Genomic DNA, 23929 nt, shown 5'->3' on the forward strand with positions numbered 1-23929 from the left:
GGACCCTAGCTCTCCATCGCCCCCTAGCGGCTCGGTGGACTGATTGAAACCTGTCACACTACCCTATTGACTTTGATGTGACTTCCCTGTGGCACTACGGCCTGGATGCACAAAAAGAGTTAGGGGGCTAACTTCCAGTTTCGGGACTACTTCAATTCACAAAACTCCTGCTGAATCCTATAGGCATCTAAACTCACTCAGTGCTTACATTTTTGCAGTAAAAGTTCCTAGGTACCTATGTTTCTGCCTGTGGACAGGTGCGGTGCTGCCACTAGGTGCCTGTAGGCTTATTTCCCACCCAAGTCCCAGAGCGATTCACAAACTGGGGGACGACAGACGTTCAGCTGCCAGAGTCGTTTGCAGGACCCGATCCAGTAGTTGCACTCTGAGCATGCCTACTGGATCAGGCCCCACAGGCCAAGTCACACAATATGGTGGCAGTAGGCCCTCCCTCATAACTTCTAGCCTAGTGGTTAGGGTAGTCACCTGGGATATGCCTGAGGGGAAGAAAGGATTTGAACAGGGATCTGCCACCTCTCAGGTGAGTGCTCTGTCCAGTGGGATAAGGTTGATGTGGGGCTGTCTCACTCTCTCCTGTTGAAACTGTTCCACTAGACAAAGACTTAAAGAGTCACTGGAGCAGGGATCCTGGATCCTGAGTCTCCTCCATCCTATGTGAATGCTCTAATCAGGTTATAGAGTCAGTCTCATGTGTGTGCTCTCACTCTCTCTCTGTGCCTGGCCCAAATGACACCAAGTATTTATCCACAATGCAACAGCTTCAATAGAGATTCAGGGCGAACACACACACCCATCGGGATGTTCCATAGCCCAGTTGTTCAGGCACTCACCTGACAGGGGATAAAGTCCATCCTTTCTCCCTGTCAAGTGGAGGGGGACTTGAACTGGACATATCTCACTGGCTACCTTAGACAGCTCCCTGCCCAATGTGCTGGCTTTTGTGAATTGCAGTGTAAGGCACCTATCTCTCCCTATTCATTGTACAGGAGTCTAGGTGCCTGACTCAGGCTTTGTGAATTGCAGGGATTTTCTAGACATTAAGGTGCTGTGATGCTCAGAGTCACAACACCTAACTCCTCTTCTGAACCTTGGCATATGTGACTTGTGCAGGACAATACAGAACATAAATGAGCACAAATGTTGGCCCATTGTTCTTTATATTAAATTAATTCCACCTCATTTACATCTTCCTGTTTCTTTGGAGTCTCTCATTTTGGGTGTTTGTCCTCTCTTTGGACACTAGCAGGCGATGCTGGGTTGCAAACAGCAGACACTCTGCCAGGATTCACAGTAATGAGCTTTGCATCTTAATTAAAAATATTACTAACAGACCAAAAATTGTATGGTGCAGCTCCCACTATCTGACCTCATCATTGTCAGTTCAGGCTGGGAAGGGACTGACAGTTTGCAAGGCATATGGGTCTGAAAAGGTGATGATACATCGCAGTAAGCACTTATTAACCCTCACACACAAAATTTGGTTTTACAATCTTGTGCAAAACATACTAAAAATCATCCCCAATGCTTCCATCAAAATGGGTTCAAGTGTAATATGCACAAGAGCTTTGACCTGGAAACAAATGTTTGGTCATTCTACTTATAACAGTACAAAGAACAAGGATTGGGTAAATATTGTGGACTTTTCCAAATGGCTTTAGGAATGTGAAAAAATGTTTTGAGTTTACAATCATTTTTCTAGCCCAAATTCTAACCCTCAAGCTTTCCCCACACTTCAACAATGACTCAGTTTTAAGAGACAAAACATTTTTGCTACCTAGGTGAAGTTTGAGCTTTATATGACCCCACCCCCAAAGCAATCTAAGCTCGCATAAACCACAGAATTATATACTTGCTGAGCCTGATTCTACTTTCAATTCGCTGGCATATGTCACTAATAACTCCACACTGTAAACTGGCATAAGAGAATAATCAGGCCCAGTGGATTTATTTTTTTCATTACTATGTCTCTCTTTTTCCCACTGATTTGAGGATCTTCAGGTGGACGGGCAATCAAAGATTAACTTGTGGTTGCCACCTTGTGGCTGATGAGAAAAACACATAAAAATGACAAAGGTACAGTATCACACCTTTATGTAAATAAATGGCCAGAATATATTGAATTAGCAAGATCATTTTCCTATTTATATTACTAGCAAAAACGAACATCCGCTAAACACAGGAAGCTAGGCTACAAAGTTCTCAGAAAGTTAATATATTACTATTGTTTCATATACGTCACATTTATGGCCTGATTTTCAGGGAGCCTGAACACACCCACACATCTCCCTGATGTCTACGGGAGCTGCAGATTTTCGGAACCTTTGAAAATCACACCATTAAATGACATCATAGAAATTTTATCTATTTTAAAGACACAGAAAAAGGCACTGTACACTGAATATTACAAACCCCTCTCAGCAAAAACACCATGGAAAAAATTCTGTAGCTAGTACTAGATTCTTGAAATAACAGCGTCAAGATGTAAATTGCCTCAGAAACAGCAATGACCATCACATACAAAGGGAGCATGCAGGGGTTTTGATTTTTAAGGTAAAGTTTAGGAAATATGAAGTTAAGTGGGCAAAAATAGCCAGGTTATTGAAGGATATATATATAAGGGCTACTGTACTTGTTTTGTGGCCATTTTTCTTATATGACAGGTCCAGCTCACAAGGATGAATTAAAGTTAAAAATCAGATCCTATATGCAGTACTATTTATGAGCCAAGTCACTCCTCTATCTAATAAAAACAGAAATTCCCACAGTATGGGGTCAGAGGGAAGAAAACATCAATGAGATCTTTCTGCTCGGGAGGATGGGATTATTCCAAAGCCTCTGCATGTATCCCTTGAGTCCCATGTTGAACATGATGGAGGCAGGGGGACATTCACACAGATGCTCCCACTCCATTCTGCTTCTACACGTCCTCCATGCTATTCTCCACTGCTCTTCTCTCAGTACCGTGCTCTTCCCTTGTGACCCCCTGCTCTTGGATGGGGGTTCTACAGTGTGAACATTCTTTATTCAGAAGTTGAACTCCAGGCTGTATTGACTTCCAGGACAATTTCCTGCCGAGGTGTGTGTGATGCACAGGAGCCTAGAAAGTGTGTGTGGTTGGGGGGAAGGTGGAGGAAGGGTGCTGATAAGGCATCTGACATCCTCCATTCCACATAAGAAGGAGGAGATCCATGCATAGAGGATTTTCTTTGCATATAGATCCTTGTGAGATGTTCTGGCCTTTTCACGTTGACATGCTCTGGTGTGACTTTTCTGCTCTTAAGGTCAATATGGTGAGGTGTTATGTACCTTCAGGTCCCTCTGAATCCAACAAGAATGGAGGACGCTCAGCACCTTGTAGCAGGTATTCAACATCTTCTAGGACTGAGGCCATATCTAAGAAATCTTAGTGATATAAGGCTTGATCCAAACCCCATTCAAGCCAATGAGATTTTTTACGTTGACTTCAATGTGCTTTGTATCAAGCCCATACAGAGTTATTCCTATGTGGTGGAGAGTAATTAGGGGAGTGAAGGCTGGGGCAGGATACAGAGTTACAAGTGATTCTTGTTAGCTGTGATCTAGGGCAGTGGTTCCCAACATTTTTGGGCAACTGTACCCATGTACCAAATAGTTTTACTGCGCCAGTTAGCAATTTCCTCTTCTCCCTAGCCCCACGACCAGCACCAATCTTCCCTGTCAATTTTAAAGATAATCTCCAGACTCTGTAGTAAGCACTGCCACTGCCCACTCCCATGTAGCTCTGTGCCCTCTAACCTGCAATGTCCATTACACTCTAGAGGACTTCAAATCCCAGAGTATGCTAAATTTTGGAAGATTGGGATTTGGACCTCCATTGCCAGTTAGCTTGCCCATGTGATGGGAGAGGGGTAGCAGTGGCTCAACAGGGCCATCATACTTATACAAAGGGGTTAGGCTTTGAATTCACTAGTACAATAAAAAGCAGGGACTACTAGACTGGAACATCAATGTTAAATTGATGAGAAACTGACCACAAGCAAAGTTAATTTCATTGCGCAAGATGAGGGAAATGCAGGAAAAAACAAACGCATGTACAAATAGAAAAAAGTAAATTGGTTTTACATTTTTAAATGTTAATCATTTGAGGTATTATTGGTAATGTAGATAAGGAAATGTTTGTGCTTAAAAATATTTGGGGCCCAAATTCTGTTTAGTTTGAACTCAGAGTAATTCCATTTAAGATAATGGAGTTATTGTAGGTTTATATCAGTTTACCTGGAAGCAAAATCTCCCCCTATATTTACAGTGAAACCTCAGAGTATTCATTTCAGAAGGAAATAAACAGCTAGAACCTTGGGTTCCCTAAACTTGTAATAAATCACCTTAGTAAGATATTCCAAATCAAGATAAATTTGATGTTCAAAAAAAACCTTGAATTTTAAGATTATCTGCAAAAGGTGTTCTTGACATTAACGTAAGCATAATGTAACAACAATAAAAAACAGGAATGACTTTAAAATCAAACACAATAAATTCAGTTCAATAAAAACTGGTCTGTTCCTTTTATACTTGTGATCCTGAAGGCTATATCCCTGAATGAAAAGTCTGGAAAATGTATACAAAATGAGTGAAGTGTGTACTTTGAGCCTGTGCATAAATGATTGCATTCATCGTAGGCCCAGTATGTGCACAAGCTAAAATGGAAGTAGAGGTGGAAAACAAAAAATGGATATCAAATTCAAGTAAGGGCTGGAGAATAAAGTCCAAATCTCACCATCTACTGGTCTGTGGAGGAACCATTATGCCTTTAAGGAACAGGGTGAAGCCTACAACCAAACTAGTTTGGGTGTAATCAAGGTCCCCCTGCCCTGGGGTTGAGTTATTTAAACAAGAAAAGGAACTGGAGCAGGATGAAGGGGGTTAGAAGCTATGTAGGCTGTGGTCTCAATGCCTCCTCTCGGGCAAGACCAGAGATTTTGTTTCCTTACTAACTTTGGAGGCTCTGAACCAGGGATCTGAGGTAAGGACCTTATGAACTCTGTTAAGATTGCTGCTTTCCCTGAGACCTTCTTAAAGGGGATATTTGCTTCATTAGTTTGTTTTGGTCTGGATCCATTACCTGGTGCTAAGAATAAAATATGTAAGAATTGTTGTTTGGAGAAAACATGACAGTTTAGTTCTAAAAATGGGGAAAGGAGGCTTTGTTAGGAATAACAGGAGACCAGACTTTTGTGTTTATTAGGCCAAACTGATGTTCAGTAATTTAACAAGTGTTATGACTTACACCAGTGGCATCACCATTCTTACCTGCTTGATGAATTTATTTGGCCTTCTGTGACAGATTCAGATACTGCAGAATACAAGCTTTCATTTAAAAACAAAGCTTTCCAGCCCTTCCAGCGTAAACTACCATAGCTCTGTTTAAAGCAGATTGAAATAGTTCTTACATGTGTAGACTGCCACACTGATCTCAATGCTGAAAGCTAGGACTTTAATAGCAAATTTTCTTTTAAAAATGTCAGTGCCAACTTGTATCTGGATACTTAACTTGTGTAACTATGTATGCAAACAATCAAATAAGTGCAGTTTATATAGTCACTTTTCAGAGGAGAATCTTGTTTCTGGTAATACTCACTGAATGACAGATTCCTGGTTTTACTGGAATTTGGCTTTTAAAATAAGTATTAATGATTATGGCCCTGCTCCTGCACACCTTCACTCGTGTGTAATCCTTACTCTTGAGTACTTTCACTTACTTCCAGGGAATTACTCATGTGAGTAAAGGAGTACTCATACGAATGAAAGTTTACAGGATTGGGCCCAAAGGATGAAACTCACCCTTTGGACTCAAGACCCTTTAAGCCAAAAGGCGGAGTGTCATGCTGTCTCTGAAAAAAGATAGACCAGCAGATACAAGGGTTGTACTGCAGCTTGCAGGTAGTCCCCCCTCTAATAAAGCCAATTTATTTGATTTTTGTGCACAGGCACTTGAACTTCACCTTAGCTGACTACATGCAGTCATGACATGCAACTATAGTAGTTTTAAAATAATTGCAACCTGGCTTGATTATTAAAAATGGAAAGAATATGATATATTAAAGTGATTTTCTTCCATCATTCTATCAGAGATGCACATGTTTGGCCTAGAGTTGACTAGGAAGACAACATTAAAAAAAAACAACATCAAACTATTCCTGAGCATATGACTTCATTTTGAATGTACCGTAAAATATTCTATTTTATTACTACTTTTATGAACATTCATCTTTCCAAAGTAGTTATAAATACATGCTATAAAAGTTTACAGAGCTGAAGTCAGGCAGCACACAATGTCGAAAAAGAAACAACTCAGCATTTTAGATAGCGAGTTCAACCAATAGCAACATAATTTAAATAGCTTAATTTGTTCTCTTGTATTTACAGCTTCTCAATGTAAACCATAATAGGCAAGAGCTACTGAAGAGTCATGACTTAGTCACATGTCAAGGGAACAGCTCTGATGCTGGTCCCTGGAGCAGAAGTTTAGCATCTGCTATATAAATATTTTCTTCTTTAAAAATAATAATCAAACTTTTTTCAGATTTTTTTCCTTTGTTTTGAAAAGGCAGGGCTGTATCCTCAGTTGCCGTAAATCTGTGTCATTCCCTGGGCTTGGAATTATACCAGCTGATGATCTCATCCTACAATTCTTTGGTAGCCCTTACGCTAATCTCTCTACTTTCCTGTCTTTCACAGAATTCCACTCTCCCAAAACAAACACTGCAGCCCAAACATGGTCCTGAAACAGTGCACAATCCTGGCTGTAGAGTTACTTTCTGCATCACATTACAGCAGATTTCACAATATGGAATCATTTCACCCACTCCTGAAATTGGAACCCAAACAAGGTGAAGTAGAGTGGACTGCAGGCCAGTGCTATGGACTGTAGGTGGAGATGTATGTAAGTGATTGAAAAGGGGCTAAAGACGTATCGGTGCTTCAGCAGAAAGCATGTAGAACACATCATGTTAAACCCTCTCCCCAGTAGCCTGATTTTCAATGGGAGCTGCAGAGCTCGGCACATTTGAAAATCAGGCCACAATCTAATGGGATCCATCATTTTTCCTTATTCTTCAAACCTTGTAGGAGATGTGGAACTGATCAGAAAGTACAGAAGTTTCATCTAGAAATTTTGTGTGAAGAGGGAGAGGAAATCGCAACAGAGCCATAAGCCAGTTGTCCGGTTCTCAGACATTTTCCGAGTAGGCTGGAAAAAGGGCCTTGAGTATAAATGATTGGGAGAGGGGGGAAAGGTTCAGGCAACACAAAAGGCTTAAGAGATCATTACAGATACCATACATATGAGCCTGAAGGTTTCCCCAGCCATTTTATGTGGGACATTCTGGACAAGGAAGGAGTAACCATAAAATCAATCTACAGCTGTCCCAGATTGACTAGAAAAATGCTACACCAAACCCTCCATCGTTTCTGTCCACTGATCAGTTTGTTTTAGCCAAAGAAATTCTGTAGAGCTAGGGAAAGCAATGCCACAAGACACAGTAATTTCAAAAGGATAGGGCAATGGTTACTTCTGTGTCTTTGGTCTAGAAATTGAAATAAATGTGTAATTAACATAATTCTTCGGCTACCTTGCTCCTGACAACTGTCATCTCTCCCGGCTGACCAGGTGGTAGAAATCACACTAAAGAAAGATATGAAAAAGACAGGTTCCCAGGGACAGGTGTCCATATCATGAAAGCCACCACCACAAATGGCAGCCCCAGCAATGAGAGGGAAGAATGGTCTGAAACACTGAATCACCACAGCGGAGACAGACCTGGAGGGGAGGGCTGAAAGGGGAAGGCTGCCACTCTCACTGCCCAGGCTGTGTAGACAAATAGCTTCATTCCCTAGGGCTGTCAGTTCACCTCTCACCAGCATGACAGTCACATCCTCTTTTTAAAGCTATGAAAGAAGAGCTGATTGAAGTGAGAAGTCTGGAATAGCTGTGCTTTAACTCATTCCTCCTCCTGGGAAATAGTAACATTACTCCACTGGGCCTAATTTTGCTTCCAATGTTGGGGGGGGGGGGGCGCGGAAATATTTTCAAGGGTTGTTTGAATCCAATTACTGTCACTCGTAACAGTGTGATTTTTACATAGACAAGACCAGGCTGTTGTTTTACAACAAACTTATCTTTACTGGAAAGGGAAGAGATTCATCTTTTCTCTAAACCATTGTGGCCCCAGTCCTGCAAACTATTCAGTAACTTCAACCTCCATTGCCATCACTAGGAGCTGAGAATGAACAGGAGCTTTCAAGATAAAGGGCCCAATCACAAGAGAGTGAACAGAAGAATGGCCATACAGGGTCAGATCTTTAGTCCCATCTAGCCCAGTATCCTGTCTCTTGACAGTGGCCAGTATCAGAAGCATCAGAGGGTATGAACAGAATAGGCCAATTATCAAGGGATCCATCCCCTATCATCCAGTCCCAGCTCCTGACAGGCAGAAGCTTAAGGGCACCCAGAGCACAGGGTTGTGTCCCTGACTTTCTTAGCTACTGGCCATGGATGGGCCTATCCTCCATTAATTTATCTAATTCTTTTTTGAACCCAGTTATACTTCTGGCCTTCACAACATCCCCTGGCAACGAGATCCACAGGTTGACTGTGCACTGTGGGAAGAAATACTTCCTTATGTTCATTTTAAATCTGCTGCCTATTAATTTCACTGCGTGACCCCTGGTTCTTGTTTGTGAAGGGGCAAATAACACTTTGTTATGCACTTTCTCCACACCATTCATGATTTTATAGAAGTTTATCATATCCCCCGCTTAGTCATCTCTTTTCTAAGCTGAACAGTTCCAGTCTTTTTAGTCCTTCTGATATGGAAGTAGTTCCATGCCCTTAATCATTTTTGTTGCCCTTCTCTGTACTTTTTCCAATTCTAAATAATTTTTTTGAGATGGGATGATGTTACGGGATATACCAAACCTTCTGTGGTCCCCTGCTAGAGGCCTCATGGCCCAGCCACACCCTGCCCCCAAAAAAGGGCAGTGGAGAGGGTCCTCCAAGCTGCCTAGAGTGGCTGTGTGGGATACAACCAGTCAGGGCCCAGCAGCCTTGTATAAGAAGAGCTGCAGGGCCAGAGGGAGATCAGTTCCTTGCTGGAGTTGTAGGAGTGTGGGTGATATGTGGTGGGCTGACAGAGCTACAGAACCCCGGACAGGGCAGCGCTACCGTAAGTTGGGGAGAGTGAGAAGGAGCTATAAGCTGGTTGCTGGGACTCCATTAGGACAAGGCCCTGAGGTAAAGGTGAAGACAGCGTGGGGAAGTGGCCCAGGGAATTAGAGAAGCCATACAACATAGTTAAAGGGACACAGCAGATGGCTGCGATCTACAGCATCCCTGGGCTGGGACCCAGAGTAGTGGGTGGGCCTGGGTCCCCACACCTCATCCCCCATCAGCCACTGGGGGGAAGTGGCCTGGACAGTGAGACACCCCAGAGGGGGAACTGAACTATAGTGACCCAGATGGAGAGCTGCAGCCAGGAAGTCCCAAGAGGGCAAAGACATTGTCTCCAGGGTGGGAGCCCTGGGGTGCTGCTCTATCCCAGAGGAGGGACTATCAGAAAGAGAGAGTGTGCAAGTGTGTGCACTTGGCCAAGGGGGCACTGACGAGAGGTGAGTGCACTCTGTTACAGGTGACCAGAACTGCAGTATTCCAGGTGTGTGTGTACCAGGGATTTATATAGTGGCATTATGATATTTTCTGTCTTATCTGTCCTTCTCCAAACAGTTCCTACCATTCTATTAGCTTTTTTGGCTGCCACTGCACACTGAGCAGATGTTTTCAGAGAACTAACCAGGATGACTCCAAGATCTCTTTCTTGAGTGGTAATAGTTCAAAACGTTAAGAGGGTCACCTTCTAAATGACACAAAACAGCAAGACCTACAAGGTGGACTTTAAGGAAAATGGTCTAACACTACAACAAAGGTAGCTGTATAAAAATATCCAGGCCATATTCTTTGCCTGTCACTAGATGAGCAGGTGTCAATCCTTTAGCAGTAGTATGATTTTAACTAGTAGAATCTCTTCTGACCCGGAAGATTACTTCAAAACAGTCTCTTCTCTCTGCTCCTCACAGTCCGATTTCCTGCTCTTCCCTCAAGAATCAGAGACTTTGACTTTGCATAGATGAGCCTGGCCAGTTCCATTATCTTATAAAATCTTCTAAGCTCTTCTCCATCAGAAAGAAAAGCAAATCTGTTTCCCCTTATACGACACACATGTGTGTCTGCTCAATGGAGAATGTATGGATTTGATTCTTCTCTCACATACACCAGTGTAAATCAGGAGTAACTCCACTGAAGTCAGTGAAGTTACATGGGTGTCAGTGTGACAAGAAATCAGACATTTTATGTTTTCCTGACCTTATTAGATAGAATCCTCTTACATAAGCAAGTGTCTACCCTTTGAGTAAAGACCAGTGGAAGACATTTGCCTTCAGAGAAAAGTATTACCTGTTGGCCCAGTTTAAGATCCAATGGGCAGAAATTTGCATCAAGAACAATTTTCTACAGGATTTCCTGATGGAAAAACCACGGCCCCTCTGCTCTCCAGCAGTCAGCATTGCATTGCCAATTTACTAATAAATGATTCTTCATTATTTAAATGCACATGATGTTTGCTTCACACCATTTGTTTTTAACTTCCGGTCCCCTGTTGGTTTCTTGGAAGGAACATAATTATTAGCATTTCCATTCTTCAGATTTGAACATGCCTGTGTGTTTCTCCCCTGGATGGGGGCAGCTGAACTATGGAACTTGGGGGAGTGTTTGAGGGGTCTAATGTTACCAACATCCTGAATACCAACATCCTGAATCTTAGAGCTGCTTGCACAGGGCTGCATATTGAGAAGTTGCTGCTTGGTGGTTGACCTCTTTTTCACCTCATTCCTCATTTCACAGGCACGTCTCTGTGGGGATGACGTGCCACCCATCACCTCAGCAACTTTTGAGTGACTTGGATATGCATTTAACTGGCTATTTTCTTCACAGTGTACATCTCTTCTGTGACCTGAAAGGCTGGTGGGGAGCTTTATAACACTTTCTTGGGGAGTTAACTGCTTGTTAGGCAAAAGGCTATGCAATGATTTGCCTTTGCCAGGGCTTTTTAGGGTCCGAATGATACTAGGAGCCGTCTGAGGCCTAGCTTTGGCTGTCTTTCCTTTCTCATTCTGTATAGTTTGCACCTGCAGCCACTCCAGCTGCAAAAGCCGATCGATATATTTCTCAAGAAATCCTGCTGGCTGTGGTCGAGATTCCAATTTACACTCTGTGTTAACAAACATTGCCAGCTGCTGCAGGTCCCAGGAGTTGAAAGGGGGTGGGAGGAAGTCAGGATAATAATACATTGATTCTTTATACCTCGCATCAAAGAGGTGTTCAAAACATGCTGGGTCAATTTCTTCAGCTCGGAGGTTGAGTTCCGGCGGTGTACAGGGGGAAGGGGGAATGGGAATTCTTTCTGAGTCAGAAAGGTCACTGGCACTGTCCTCAGCAGCATCCTCTTGAATAATTCTCACTGATTCAAAGTCAAGAAGCATCTCATTCACAGAGGTCCCTGGATATTTAGAAGTGCAAGGGACAGCTTCAGTCACATGCTCTCCAAGACTTCTTTGAGATTCTCCTTTTTGATTGGAATAAAATCTTTGCATCAGTCCATCTTCTTCCCTGGTGGAGCCACCTTGTGAATTCCCCTTCAAATTGGAAGGGGTTCTGTATAGTCCAGATTCACTTTTTCTTTCCTTGAGGTCCTTCTTTGCCCCTCGTACTTTGTACAGTGATGTGCAAACACTCATCATTCTATATAAAAAGAAAAAGCATTTACAGTTAGATCATTTAACCCCTTTGGAACTCCAACTACCCTCTTAGCTCTACAGCCTCTGGATCCCCAGTTGTGTCCACAAGCTGAGTCAAAGACTGAAAATGAAAGATAAGAGAAGTAGTATGACTTGAGAATCTATGAATGAGATTAAATTAATATTTGCTGGCAGAAATAATCTTGCCTAATGTCCCATTTCATGGTTTGACCATTTTGATGTACATAACTTACAATATGTGTTTTATGTAAAGTGCAGGGTATAGGAAAGCAAATTTGGATCTGCAGGGAAAGGCAGGCTCTTGCAAGAAGGGTCAGTTGAGATCTGAGACAGAAATAAAATAGGGCCCGGAAAGCCTAGCTATCACCAACTCATGTAAACTGATGTAGCTCTCTTGACTTCAACTGAGTTTTGCTAACTTATACCAGCTGAGGAGCTAGGCCTCTGTGTGGTTAAATGGTTAAAAACCAGAAAACTTCTACTCTTAGCTCCTAAACCAGTAAATACAGACGTTAGCCACCATTTGCCCACGGGTATCATGAGGTGAACTGGAGAGATCAGTTTTTAACTATGCTTAGAACAGGAAATAATGGTGGTAAGCATGTGGCTCCTGTTGGGGAATGGTGTCTTTATAAACACATACAACTGACTTTTTTCCCCTCTTGCTGTCTCCTGTTTCATTTGAATCTGATTTTGACTATAAAGCTCTTTGAGGCAGGCTAGCAAGATTCCAATACTGGTAACTAAAATCTGTGTTCCTAATAACTGAACATGAAGGGTGATATCATGGCCCCAATTAAGTCAAAGGCAACACTTCCATTGAATTCAAAGCCAGTATTTCACCTGAAGACTTTTATGTGCAGCTTTCAAAAATCTATGGACCTCAGACAGACAATATAAAAATGTTTACCTGTTTTGCTGATGAGCCTCATCTAGCTTGTTTCTTTCCTTATAAAGAAAACTTGGTTGACTATCATCCTGGGCACAATGAAAAGTCTAGAAAACATATGTAAATGTGTACCTAAAACTGTAATAAAGAAAAATCTGACATAAAATGTAAGCACATTTTTTTTATATATGCAAAGGATTTGAATTGATGTACCTTTTTCGTGGTATTTAAAATACTTTTGCCTAATCTGCTGGAAGAAGGTCTCACATGGGGAAGTGGTTTCTCTAGTCCTTTGGTACTTGGATGTCCCTTTCCACCACTGGAACTAGCAATAAATAAACAGGATATTGTCATTAAATAACAATATACTTGACAATCACAGCTTCAGTACAGATTCATTTTAAAAAGGGGGCGAGAAAGATAGAGTCAATTATACTTAAATGTTCCTTGGATTTATGGGATTTCTCATTTATGCTTCACTAAAACTTTTTCATGCATATTTGGTGGTCCCTTTTAATTTACATGCCACATAAGTGCTTAATTCACAAATAGATAATTCAACAGTAATACTTCACACTTTTAAAGCACTTTCTATCTGAGGATCTCAAAGCAATTTACAAACATCAGTAATTAACCATATTACTATTGTTTTGCATAGTACATTGAGGAGCTGGTTCATGACTGGGACTACGTGGTTCCACAATACAACTGAAGTAATGATGATAATATGCAGTATTAAGAACATAGAAAGCCAAATCTTGCTTGCCTTTTTTATATGCATAGTGCCAGTGATGCTCAAGGGATTACTCATGAGGATGTAAGCAGAATTTGGCTCAGAATGTGCAGTTCGTTACAATAGTAATAGAAGCTATTTCACAACAGTGGCACAAAGCAAAATTCACAGTTTTGTGTGATTACAGGTTGGTGCTTAAATCAAGAGGAAAAAAATCCCAGACATGTTCAAAATGAATGATATGCACTACTGATCTGGACAATTTGACATTATAAACCAGAGAGTAGTCCCTTAAATAAATCAGAGACACTCTCTCTGAGGCCACATTAGGAAAAAAAAACAAAATATTTTAACATTTAAAATAATGCATTCTCTAAGAATAAGAAAAGTTGCATCTGCATTGCACATGAGAAATATACCTTATTTTAAAAAAGAATGCTTGAAAATGTCACTTCAATACAGCAACGATATTCTGTCTGCTTTCAGATGGATTGCAGTAAAATTCACTTCTGTCAGTACATCGTACTCATTTTTAGTTGAAGTCAGTACAGTGTGTTTTGTTTGGAAAAATGATGTTTTGTCACGTTAATGGGTTATAAAATAGTGAAAGGTTTCAGAGTAACAGCCGTGTTAGTCTGTATTCGCAAAAAGAAAAGCAGTACTTGTGGCACCTTAGACTAACCAATTTATTTGAGCATAAGCTTTCGTGAGCTACAGCTCACTTCACCGGATGCATCTCTAAGGTGCCACAAGTACTCCTTTTCTTTTTGAAAATAATGAAAGGAAGTCCCAGGCCCTCCAGCATGGAAACAATCACCTCTAACTTTGTGACCTGCACATAAACTATTTGATCATCTGTGCTGTTGTGAATAAACAAATAGATACATGAAAAGGAAGTAAATGACAACCCTAGGGTGACCAGATGTCCCGATTTTATAGGGACAGTCCTGATTTTGGGGTCTTTTTCTTATATAGGCTCCTATTATCCCCACCACCCCATCCCGATTTTTCACATTTACTGTCTGGTCACCCTAGCTACCCCACTGAATCACATAATCAGTTAGCTACTTATCTGCAATAATTACATATTTCCCTAGCAAAGAGAAAAAATAATTTCCTTACATTACCATTCCTTTGTGGGTTTCATGGATTTGGCTGTCCTTTTTCAGTGTCCCTCGCTGCAGTAGTAAGAGGTAATCTTGAATGCTTGGTCCCATTATTATTCCTTTTAAAGAGTATTTGCAAGTTGCACCTTTTTTTTTTTTTTTTTTTTTACATCATTTTCCACAGTCTTAAACAAAGGACTCTAACCTTTTCTGCCTATAAGATAGAGTGGAGTAGATACAAATATCACCACATCCTGTGGATGCAGTAAGCAAACACCATGCACTCCCCCTCCCCCCCCCCACACGTGATTTAATGTTTTATAACAGTAGGATAAAAATACTCAGCTAGCCAGCTGCACTGGAAAACAACATTTCCCTCCCCCAAAGCTTGCTGAAGGAGCAGCTGCATTATTCATCTTCTTAATGCTGATCTTTGTTGGGCTGTCACCACCAGTGTTATTGAATGGAGAGCAGCACCGTGCCCCTCCACCCTCCCTGAGGAATAGGTTGGCCATTAGAATTGCAAAGCATTGTGGGTCAAGGACAGCAGGGAGATACGCATACTTTTCTAGAGGAAGCTCGGTGGCTGCTGCTGCAATATTTATCAGACACAGCCTGTCATTCACTCCTGCCTACCATACCCTGGATTAGGGGAGGCTGCGCTAGTACCATCTCAAAGCATGAGTGCTCCTGGGAATCTGTTGACAAACATGGCTCTGCACGATCACTTGTAAAGGCAGAGGGCTGCATTTAAATGCACAGCAGCCCTGGAACCGCGACCCTTCGTACACTCCGTCGTGATTTAATTTCCTCTTGCACAGAAGCATTGGGTGGAGCTGAGTGTCATTTGCCAATAACTCTCTGCTTTTACAATAACACGAACAGGTGATCAGCCACCTGTGCTTTCCCTTTGAGCTAGCCTTTAGTAAAAAAAAAAAAAAAAGCATAGACCTTGTATATATTTGTAGACACTGGCAAATTTTAACACTACATCCATTTCATTTTTGGCTCCTCCTTCCAAAATTAAATCCTAAGTAAAGTCTGAATTCTATATCAAAAATGCCTGGACTGGAGCAGTCTATGGATGCGCTCTCTTACCCCTTGAAATTGCATTCTCTGGATCAGGAATAAAGAGAGGGAGGTGATGTAATTTCCAGGTGACAGACAACCAATTCCAAAATTCTATCTCCTCACCTGTCCTTAGTTCTGATCATGTTTCTTAAACATTTCGCTCCTCTCCATAAGAAATCTCATCCCTTGAACCAGGACAGAGGACACGTGGGGGATGTGATTTCTGATGCGTTTCTCTGCCATCCTTCAGCAATTGTTTAAACCGCTTGTCCTCAGCCCTCTCAAGGGATGCAATTTCTGATAGAGCGAAACATCTCAGAATTTGCACCTCATCTATTCTTGGCCCTGTTCCACAGGGGAGCAGATTTTGACAAGTCTCTCTCACCCTTTTGAGAATTTTGCATCACTTGTTTGCTTTAAAAGTGATGACTTTTTTGTTACTTTTAGTAAATATTACATTTTACTTAGAATGTTTCAATAATTCTAATTATATTCCAGATGGGAATAATTTTTAAATGGTACTCTATAAAGGTATAATGATGAACATTCTGTTGGCAAGGATGCCCAGTTAAAAGTAATATTCCTACCCTGATTTCTGTCTATGCGTCTGTCCCTTTCCCATAGCTGTCCCACCAGAAAAACTGAATTACTGTCATTACAAAAAAATTAGGACCAGATCCTTGCTCCCAGTAAGAGTACTTTGTGCCGTTCCAGCTAACAAAGCAGCCTTCAAGATGATCTAAGTGGCCAGCTGGGGATTCTCCTAGTATGATACAGAATTTCCAGGGGCATAAGACCAGTGTAGCAACGGTAACAGTGGATGTTCATCCCCTTATTAATTCATGCCAATTATTTTGGCAGTCAATAATGTCCTTAACTAGTCTGTCACATTCCCTCTACCCCTTCTGCTCTCCCAGTGACACCACTATTAACATCCCTTCATCCCCGCACACAAACATCTCTGCACCATCTCTACAAATATGCCTGGAACACTCTCCTACAACCTATTTTTCAAGTCACTGTGGGGAAATTTTCCTAAGTAGCTAGTGATTTGGGATGCTTTCCTTTTTGAATGCCCAACTTGAGACACCTTAAAGAGGCCTGATTTTAAGAAAGTGCTGAAAGCTCACCTCTGAAAATCAGTCTTAAGTTGGCCCCCCAAAAAACTGAGCCACGGAAAATCAAGTCACTTTTGACAAACTTGGTCTAACTCTCTCCCAAAAATTCACTTTTGTCACAAAGCCTGAAAGAAGTGAACTACAAAAATGTAAACTTAAAAAAAGTTTGCTAAAAATTTGCATGAAGTGAGTTACATGATCATGTGGATTTAAACTTGTCCATTTCATCCCTTTCTGCTATAATTTGTTCTCTCCATCCTTTGTTGTCATTTTAAACTTCTAAACTATAAGTGCTTCAGGGCAGAAACCACGCGAAGATCCTTGCACACCTGTCCTCTTAATACAAATAATAAATTATGTTTTTTTGTTTGCAATCTTTTATTGTTTTGTGAGAGTAAATGTATACACAGCTTTTAAGTGTTAAATACATTCCGTTGTTAGCTCTTTGGGGGCAGGGACTATGAATTATTTTGTATTTGTGCAGCATCTAAAAAAAAAGGCACCCCAAATTTAATTGGAGCCTTTGGACACCAGCCGAAGATATTAATAAATAATGGCAAGATCTCCAGATTATCAAATCAGTGAGGGGAAGGTACCTAACTTAAAAACGGCTGCAAAGCAACATCCAAGTTCCGCTACTAGCTTTGAAATCGTTATTGGAAGAATCTGTCAGTGAACAAATGCTAAACTCTCAGAGGCAGGGCAAGGCCAGCCTTTTTGCTGTGTTTATAGACTGCCTTGCACAATGGTCCAGGACTGGGGCTCCCAGGTGCTATCACAGTGCAGAGCCGCATTAACTTTTTGTCGGCTCGGCGCCAAATGTGTACCCCTGGGGAACAATTGTAAAAAACAGGCAATCGACACAGGAGTTGTCTTTGACACAGCGCACAGCCGCCGAGCACAGGTTTTATTTAAAAGTTTAAGTTGCAGGTGGAGGTGGCTTCCACTAGGGTACTAGGAATGGTAGCCCAAGGGCAAAAAGAACACACACAAGTGCACGTAAAATAAATTATAAAAGAAAAATACAAAATTAAACACAGTGGGTAAAAATAGCTAACAAAAGCCAAAGCTGGCCAAAATACCAGCCAGGTGATGCTCCCACTAAAAGGGAAACTTCACACTATCTCACCCTTCACATTTCTCATATGAACTACCAGGGCTTGAATTGATTTTTTTGTATGAAACTGGGGCAGATTTAAAACATTTAAAAATATGAAAAACCATAATACATTTTGGTTAATTAAGAACAATTAAGTTCTCTCCCCTTCCTCCTACACACACACACTTTTGACTGAAGCATTATACACCCCATTACTAACACTGCATCAGTATATTTTAGGGCTGTCAATTAATCATAGGTAACTCACGTGATTAACTCAAAAAAATTAATTGCAATTAAAAAAATTTATCGCGATTAGTCACAGTTTTAATCGCACTGTTAAACAACAGAATACCAATTGAAATTTATTAACTATTTTGGATGTTTTTCTACATTTTCATAAGTATTGTATTCTGTGTTGTAACTGAAATCAAAGTGTATATTATTTTTGATTACAAATATTTGCACTGTAAAAATAAACAAAAGAAATAGTATTTTTCAGTTCACCTCATACATGTACTGTAATGCAATCTGTCCTGAAAGTACAACTTACAAATGTAGATTTTTGTTGTTGTTACTTAACTGCACTCAGAAACAAAACAATAGAAAACTTCAGAGCCTACAAGTCCACCCAGTCCTACTGCTTGTTCAGCCAATCGCTAGGACAAACAAGTTTGTTTACATTTACAGGAGATAACGCTGCCCTCTTCGTATTTACAATGTCACTAGAAAGTGAGAACAGGCATTTGCAAGACACTTTTGTAGATGGCATTTCAAGGTATTTATGTGCCAGCAGCATTATCTCCTGCAAATGTAAAAACTTGTTTGTCTGAGCGATTGGCTGAACAAGAAGTAGGACTGAGTGGACTTGCAGGCTCTACAATTTTACATTGTTTTATTTTTTAATGCAGTCTTTCTTGTACATAATTCTACATTTGTAAGTTCAACTTTCATGATAAAGAGATTGCACTAAAAAACTTGTTTCAGGTAAATTGAAAAATACTATTTCTTTTGGGTTTTTTTACAGTGAAAATATTTGTAATAAAAATAAATATAAAGTGAGCACTGTATACTTTGTATTCTGTGTTGTAATTTAAATCAATATATTTGAAAATGTAGAAAACATCCAAAATATTCAAATAAATAAATTCTATTATTGTTTAATCATGCGATTAATCTGCTTAATCGCTTGACAGCTCTAGTTTATTTTAGAAAGCTGACAAACTGTGGAATGGTATAAAGGCATCCAAGGCTGCAGATGTGCCAGTTTAGCATTCAGCTCCCGCCCCACACACCGCTCCGAGTCCCAGTGTGCATTTAACCTTCTAGCTGTTAGAAATTTGACCCCCTCCCACATAGGTGGAGCACAGTAGCAGGCCTATGATTTTTCCTCTTGCCTCAATTCACTCCATTGAGGCTTCTGTCAAGCAGGTTCTCACCTTGCAGGGGCAGAGACTCCGAGATTGAGGGGGAAAGTATACATACCACTTGCTCCTTTATTCTGGTATTCTCTTTCTAAATTAACCCCCTCACCCCCCAGCGAGAGAAGTTTTATGGTAATTTCTACAGGAACATAACATGCCATTCACTGCAACAGTACCATGAAGCTTTTCAGTTGCAATATCATCACAGTGTAACTGAAGCTGGAATGTGGTGACAAGCTAATGCCACCTAGACTCATAGCAAGTGACACAGTTATATGCACCAAGATGTCATGCGGTTCTGAACTGGCATTTTACAGGACATTGGTCATGATGACCAATAGCATATTCCCTCCCCTGTCTCCTCAAAAGACAATCACCTCTGTTACGCTCCTATTTCTGTATACAGTATGTTTGGCATAGCTTGGTTGGAGATGAAAAGGTGGGAAAGTGGTAGCAGCAGATAACGGAGATAAATTAAGAATATCAGTGTTGCGTTACTGCAACTTTCCCCAATAAGGGCTTGGAGGAAAGGACCATTTTCTGAGCTGCACAGACTTCTTTCCCCAGGTGTTGCCTATGCCCATGAAGAGGGTATAAGATTACCCTTGACCCAGTGGCCACCCATGTTCTCATCCCTAAGGCAGAGGCCACTAGTCGAAAATACAGCTGTACACAAAAAGGATGGCAAAAAACTGCCAGAATCAGTGATGTCCAGGCATACATATTGTTTTCTGACAGGCAATCATGCTGACAATGAAAAAGGCTTTTCAATTATGAAGAAATGACACACGATTAGAAGGATCTTAAAAGAATAAAAGAAAGTCAAGATGAACTCTTATGGGGAAAACTGGGAGAAGTAATCACTATGCCACGTGCAAGCCATACAGTACAAGCCTGCATGCTCTGATTTGTACACTACCAAGTGTGACTTACACTTGCAGAAATGCCCCTGCTCTGCACACGCAGCAGCTGTCTCCTCCTGCAGCTTGCTCTGCCTATCAGGCCGCAGACAGAACAGGAGTCCTGTGAGCACGCTGGCACTATCGTAGCCCCCTTGGCTTCCTACCTACCGTCCTCCTTGTCCAGCACCCTTGTCCCAAGGGCAGCCACTCCCTCTCTCCCCCCTGCCCCTCCAGCAGCTGCCTCTGCTCCAGGGAGGGGGAATCATACAACTGGAAGGGACCTTGAGAGGTCATCTAGTCCAGTCCCCTGCCCTCAAGGCAGGACTAAATATTAGACCATTCCTGACTGGTGTTTATCCAACCTGCTCTTAAAAATCCCCAATGATGGAGAGTCTACAATCTCCCTCGGCAATTTAGTCCAGTGCTTAACCACCCTGACAGGAAATTTTTCCTAATGTCCAACCTAACCTGCCCGTGCTGCAATGCAAGGCCACTGCTTCTTGAAGTGAAGGGGGGCCGGAGCGTTCGGAAAGCAAATGCGCCGCCGAGCGAAAAACACACCGGGGTCGCCCCCCTTGTTTCTCTCCCCCACCCCAGCCAGCCAAGGCGCCACGCGGTACTGCCCCCCATGCTCAGTGCCCCACAAGTAGCAAATCCCTACAGGGAGACGTTTCCCGCACTACAATGCTCCCGCCTTTTTCCTCTCGCTCTCCCCCGCCTCCGCCTGCCCGCCTCTTCCTGCTCTTGCAAGCAGAGCCCGCCAAGGCCTACGGGCAAACCGAGGGGCGCAGCCCAAGCGGCAGCGGCTTCGTTTCCGCTAATGCGCATGCGCCGAGAGGCGAGCGGCCGGGCGGTACGATTGGTCACTGAGGGAAGGCTGCATGGGAGGAGGCGCTACCATATTGGAGGAGACGGAGGGAGGGGCGTTGCATCGGAGCGTCAGAGGGGGGCGTGGCCTGCGTGCCCCTGTTGCAAACTGCTGCAAGGGAGGTTTGGATTGCAACCATCTGTCAGCTGATGCGCGGGGCGGCTGCACCCCTGAGCGCTCTGGGACCTGGTTGCTGGGCGGCTTCCAGCGCTCGGCCTGTGGGGGGGCTGAGTCTTGGCTACCAGCCCGGAGCAGACGGGCGCCGTAGGAGAGTAGTGGGAGGGGCGGGGTTGGAGGTGGGCTGCAGCGCCGCCTCTTCCCCCCCAGACCTGGATTCCTCCCTGTCCAGCCAGTGACACAGCATCGATTCCTCCACCAGGTATCCTGACAGCCTCCAACCTCCTCCAGCCTGTGCAACAGCCTCCTTGCAGCCCAGTGGCTTCCAAGTCCCCTCTAGCCTGTGCAGGAGTCTCGAACCATCCAGCGTCAAGTTGGACTGTCTCGAATCCCGCTCCAGTCAGGGCAGGAGTCTCAGATCCATCATAACAGCCTCCAGTCCTCCTTGAGTCTGTGTGACAGCCTCGAACCCCATAGTGCCCACCGCAGGAGCTTGCAGTCCGCCCTCAACTGGTGCAACAGCCTTGTATCTGCCAGCGTCCAGCACAACTGTCTCCAGCTTTCGTGACAGCCTCAAGTCCACCAGTATCCAGTGTGACAGCCTTGATCCCACCTAAGCCTGTGCAACTGCTTTGAGTGCTCCACCATTCAGTGTAATAGCCTTTTAGCCTTGAATTCTCTACCCAGTGAGACAACATATATCTTTCCATCCAGCGCATTGGCTTCAGATTCTCTTCCAGCTAGCGCAATAGCTTCCAGATTCCTGTCATCCATTGCAACAGCCTGTACTACTTCAGTCAACGCTAGTTACACCATCCAGTGCAATAACCTCATATACTCCGTCACTGCCTCCGCGACTGCTGTCATCCCAGAGCCCCCTCCCTGTCACAAAAGAGGCAGTTTTCAGTAGTTGCGGCATCAACTTCATCACCTTGCCTTCAGGAAACAATGGAGCTACGTGTCCCTCAGAAGAGCCCCAGTTACCTCTCCGATCTGTATCAGAACATGCTAAGGGCTGAAGAAGGATTGGGTCCAGGACGGTGGCGGCAGGAGCACCAGCCACTGCGTAGCAGCAGGGCCAGTCTGAGCACCCTACCCAAGAGGGAACCACAACCAAGTCATCTTCAGAGCAGCACTACTGTCAGCTGTGACCCACATCTCCAGCCTATCATACGCCGACGAGCCAGGTCTTTGCCCACCTCCCCTGAGAGGTTGAAGAATACAGCAGCACCATGCCGTGTTCCTGGGTGCAGCAGAAGCCGCATAAACCGGGTGAGATTTGCTGATGCATTGGGCTTGGAGCTGGCTGAAGTGAAAGTCTTTCAGGTTGGGGAGGACCCATCCATCCCCTTGCATGTCCTCTCCAGGCTTTCCATCAACTCGGACCTTTGCTGCAGCCAGATGGATATGGAGATCACCATGCAGTGCTTGGTGCCTGACTTCCAGCAGCCTGTGGACTGTGTGGACTTCTCCACCCGCCTTCATCAGCAGCTGGTGTGTCTAGAATGTGTGACCAGCTCAGACCTGGGGCTCAGTGGCACTATCCAAGTTCTCAATGTGGCCTTTGAGAAGCAGGTGTCTGTGCGCTACACCTTCAACCAGTGGAAGAGCGTGCATGAAGTGTGTGCTCACTGGCACAGCAGCAATCCTGAGGAGGATGGGAAGGGCCAAGCTGATGTCTTCACTTTCTTTCTCCCCATGCCTCCTTTCCTCCTCCAGCTGTGCTCTGTAGTCCAGTTTGCAGTGAGATATCGTGTCAATGGGCAGGAGTACTGGGATAACAACCAGGGTAAGAACTACAGCTTCACTTGCAGGCGTCACCTTCTCAAGATGCCTAGGGAATGTGAGGAGAGCTGGATCCACTTCATCTGAGCAAGAAGAAGATATATGGATATGGAATGGCTACAGTGGCCTTTTCTTCCTTGGTGTTCCTCTCTGCTTCTCTGACACCACAGAAATCCTTCTAGAGGCAAAGATGTTTCAAAATAAGAGAGTAACAACTTGTGATCTATACGAAGCTTTTTTGTAAGAGCCTCAGAAAGGATAAAGGGCCAAAACCTGCACAGATTTACATGCCATGTGACTTCATGGGATTCAAGGAGATTTCAAAGAACAGAAATCAGGGCAGAACTGGCTCAAAGGGACACTGTGTCAGGCTAAATATATCAAAAGGAAAATTATTTGTTATTATTAATACTTTAGATTACATAAACAAAAAAGTTTAAAATTCCAACTTCTTTGTCACCATTTTATACTGTTTAATTTTTTGCACTTAACTCACTGGAAAATAGGTTAGCTTTACTTTTTTGTTACAGTTTCGTTTGTAGTATTACACTGGTTCTTGGGCATAATTCCAGTGCTGCAAACGCTGGGGTGCAAACACTGCAGGGCAATGTTTATATCCAAATTATTTGTATTCCTATTTAAACACAAAAATATTGATATTTGGTTTTATTATTATTTAACAAAATCTAACTGTTGATCTGAAACTACCTGATGGGGTCCCCATAAATAAGGTTTTAACCTGGTTCTTTTTCTTTCTCTTTTTATTTTTAATCTCCAGTGCTTGCCATTGATACTGTCAGAGTGATTCTTGCTAAGATGTGTTTCTTAAGCCATAAGGCTGGCCCCCTTGGGGAAGGCCTGATATTTTCAAGGTGAGGTTCAAGCCGTTCTTTGGATAAAGTTTTAAAATATAAGCTTGTTCCTTTCTTGCATAATTATTTTCACTAAACAA

At 42.7% G+C, this 23929-nt stretch overlaps 2 protein-coding genes across 5 annotated transcripts; one reads left to right on the top strand and one right to left on the bottom strand.

Annotated features, from left to right (window-relative positions):
- Positions 1–2365: 2365 nt before the first annotated feature.
- Positions 2366–21030, bottom strand: FAM217B (family with sequence similarity 217 member B). 4 transcript variants are annotated; one of them, XM_043527171.1, is made up of 5 exons: positions 15158–21030; positions 14610–14807; positions 12968–13079; positions 12776–12861; positions 2366–11848 (listed from the first exon to the last, which is right to left on the bottom strand). In XM_043527171.1, exons 2-5 carry the CDS (start codon positions 14702–14704, stop codon positions 10648–10650), a joined length of 1494 nt encoding a protein of 497 aa, XP_043383106.1. In that variant the 5' UTR covers positions 14705–14807; positions 15158–21030; the 3' UTR covers positions 2366–10647. The 4 variants fall into 4 exon arrangements, with proteins under 4 accessions (XP_043383106.1, XP_037733108.1, XP_007059853.2 ...); XM_037877180.2 differs by having other exon boundaries at positions 14615–21030; XM_007059791.4 differs by having other exon boundaries at positions 14610–21030.
- Positions 21031–21133: 103 nt separating this feature from the next.
- On the top strand, positions 21134–23720 carry PPP1R3D (protein phosphatase 1 regulatory subunit 3D). The gene has a single exon (XM_007059790.4). It carries the CDS (start codon positions 22141–22143, stop codon positions 23062–23064), a length of 924 nt encoding a protein of 307 aa, XP_007059852.2. The 5' UTR covers positions 21134–22140; the 3' UTR covers positions 23065–23720.
- The last annotated feature ends 209 nt before the right edge of the window (positions 23721–23929 follow it).

The sequence above is a fragment of the Chelonia mydas genome, chromosome 13 (assembly GCF_015237465.2).
Source record: "Chelonia mydas isolate rCheMyd1 chromosome 13, rCheMyd1.pri.v2, whole genome shotgun sequence".
NCBI classification, from domain to species: Eukaryota; Metazoa; Chordata; order Testudines; family Cheloniidae; genus Chelonia; species Chelonia mydas.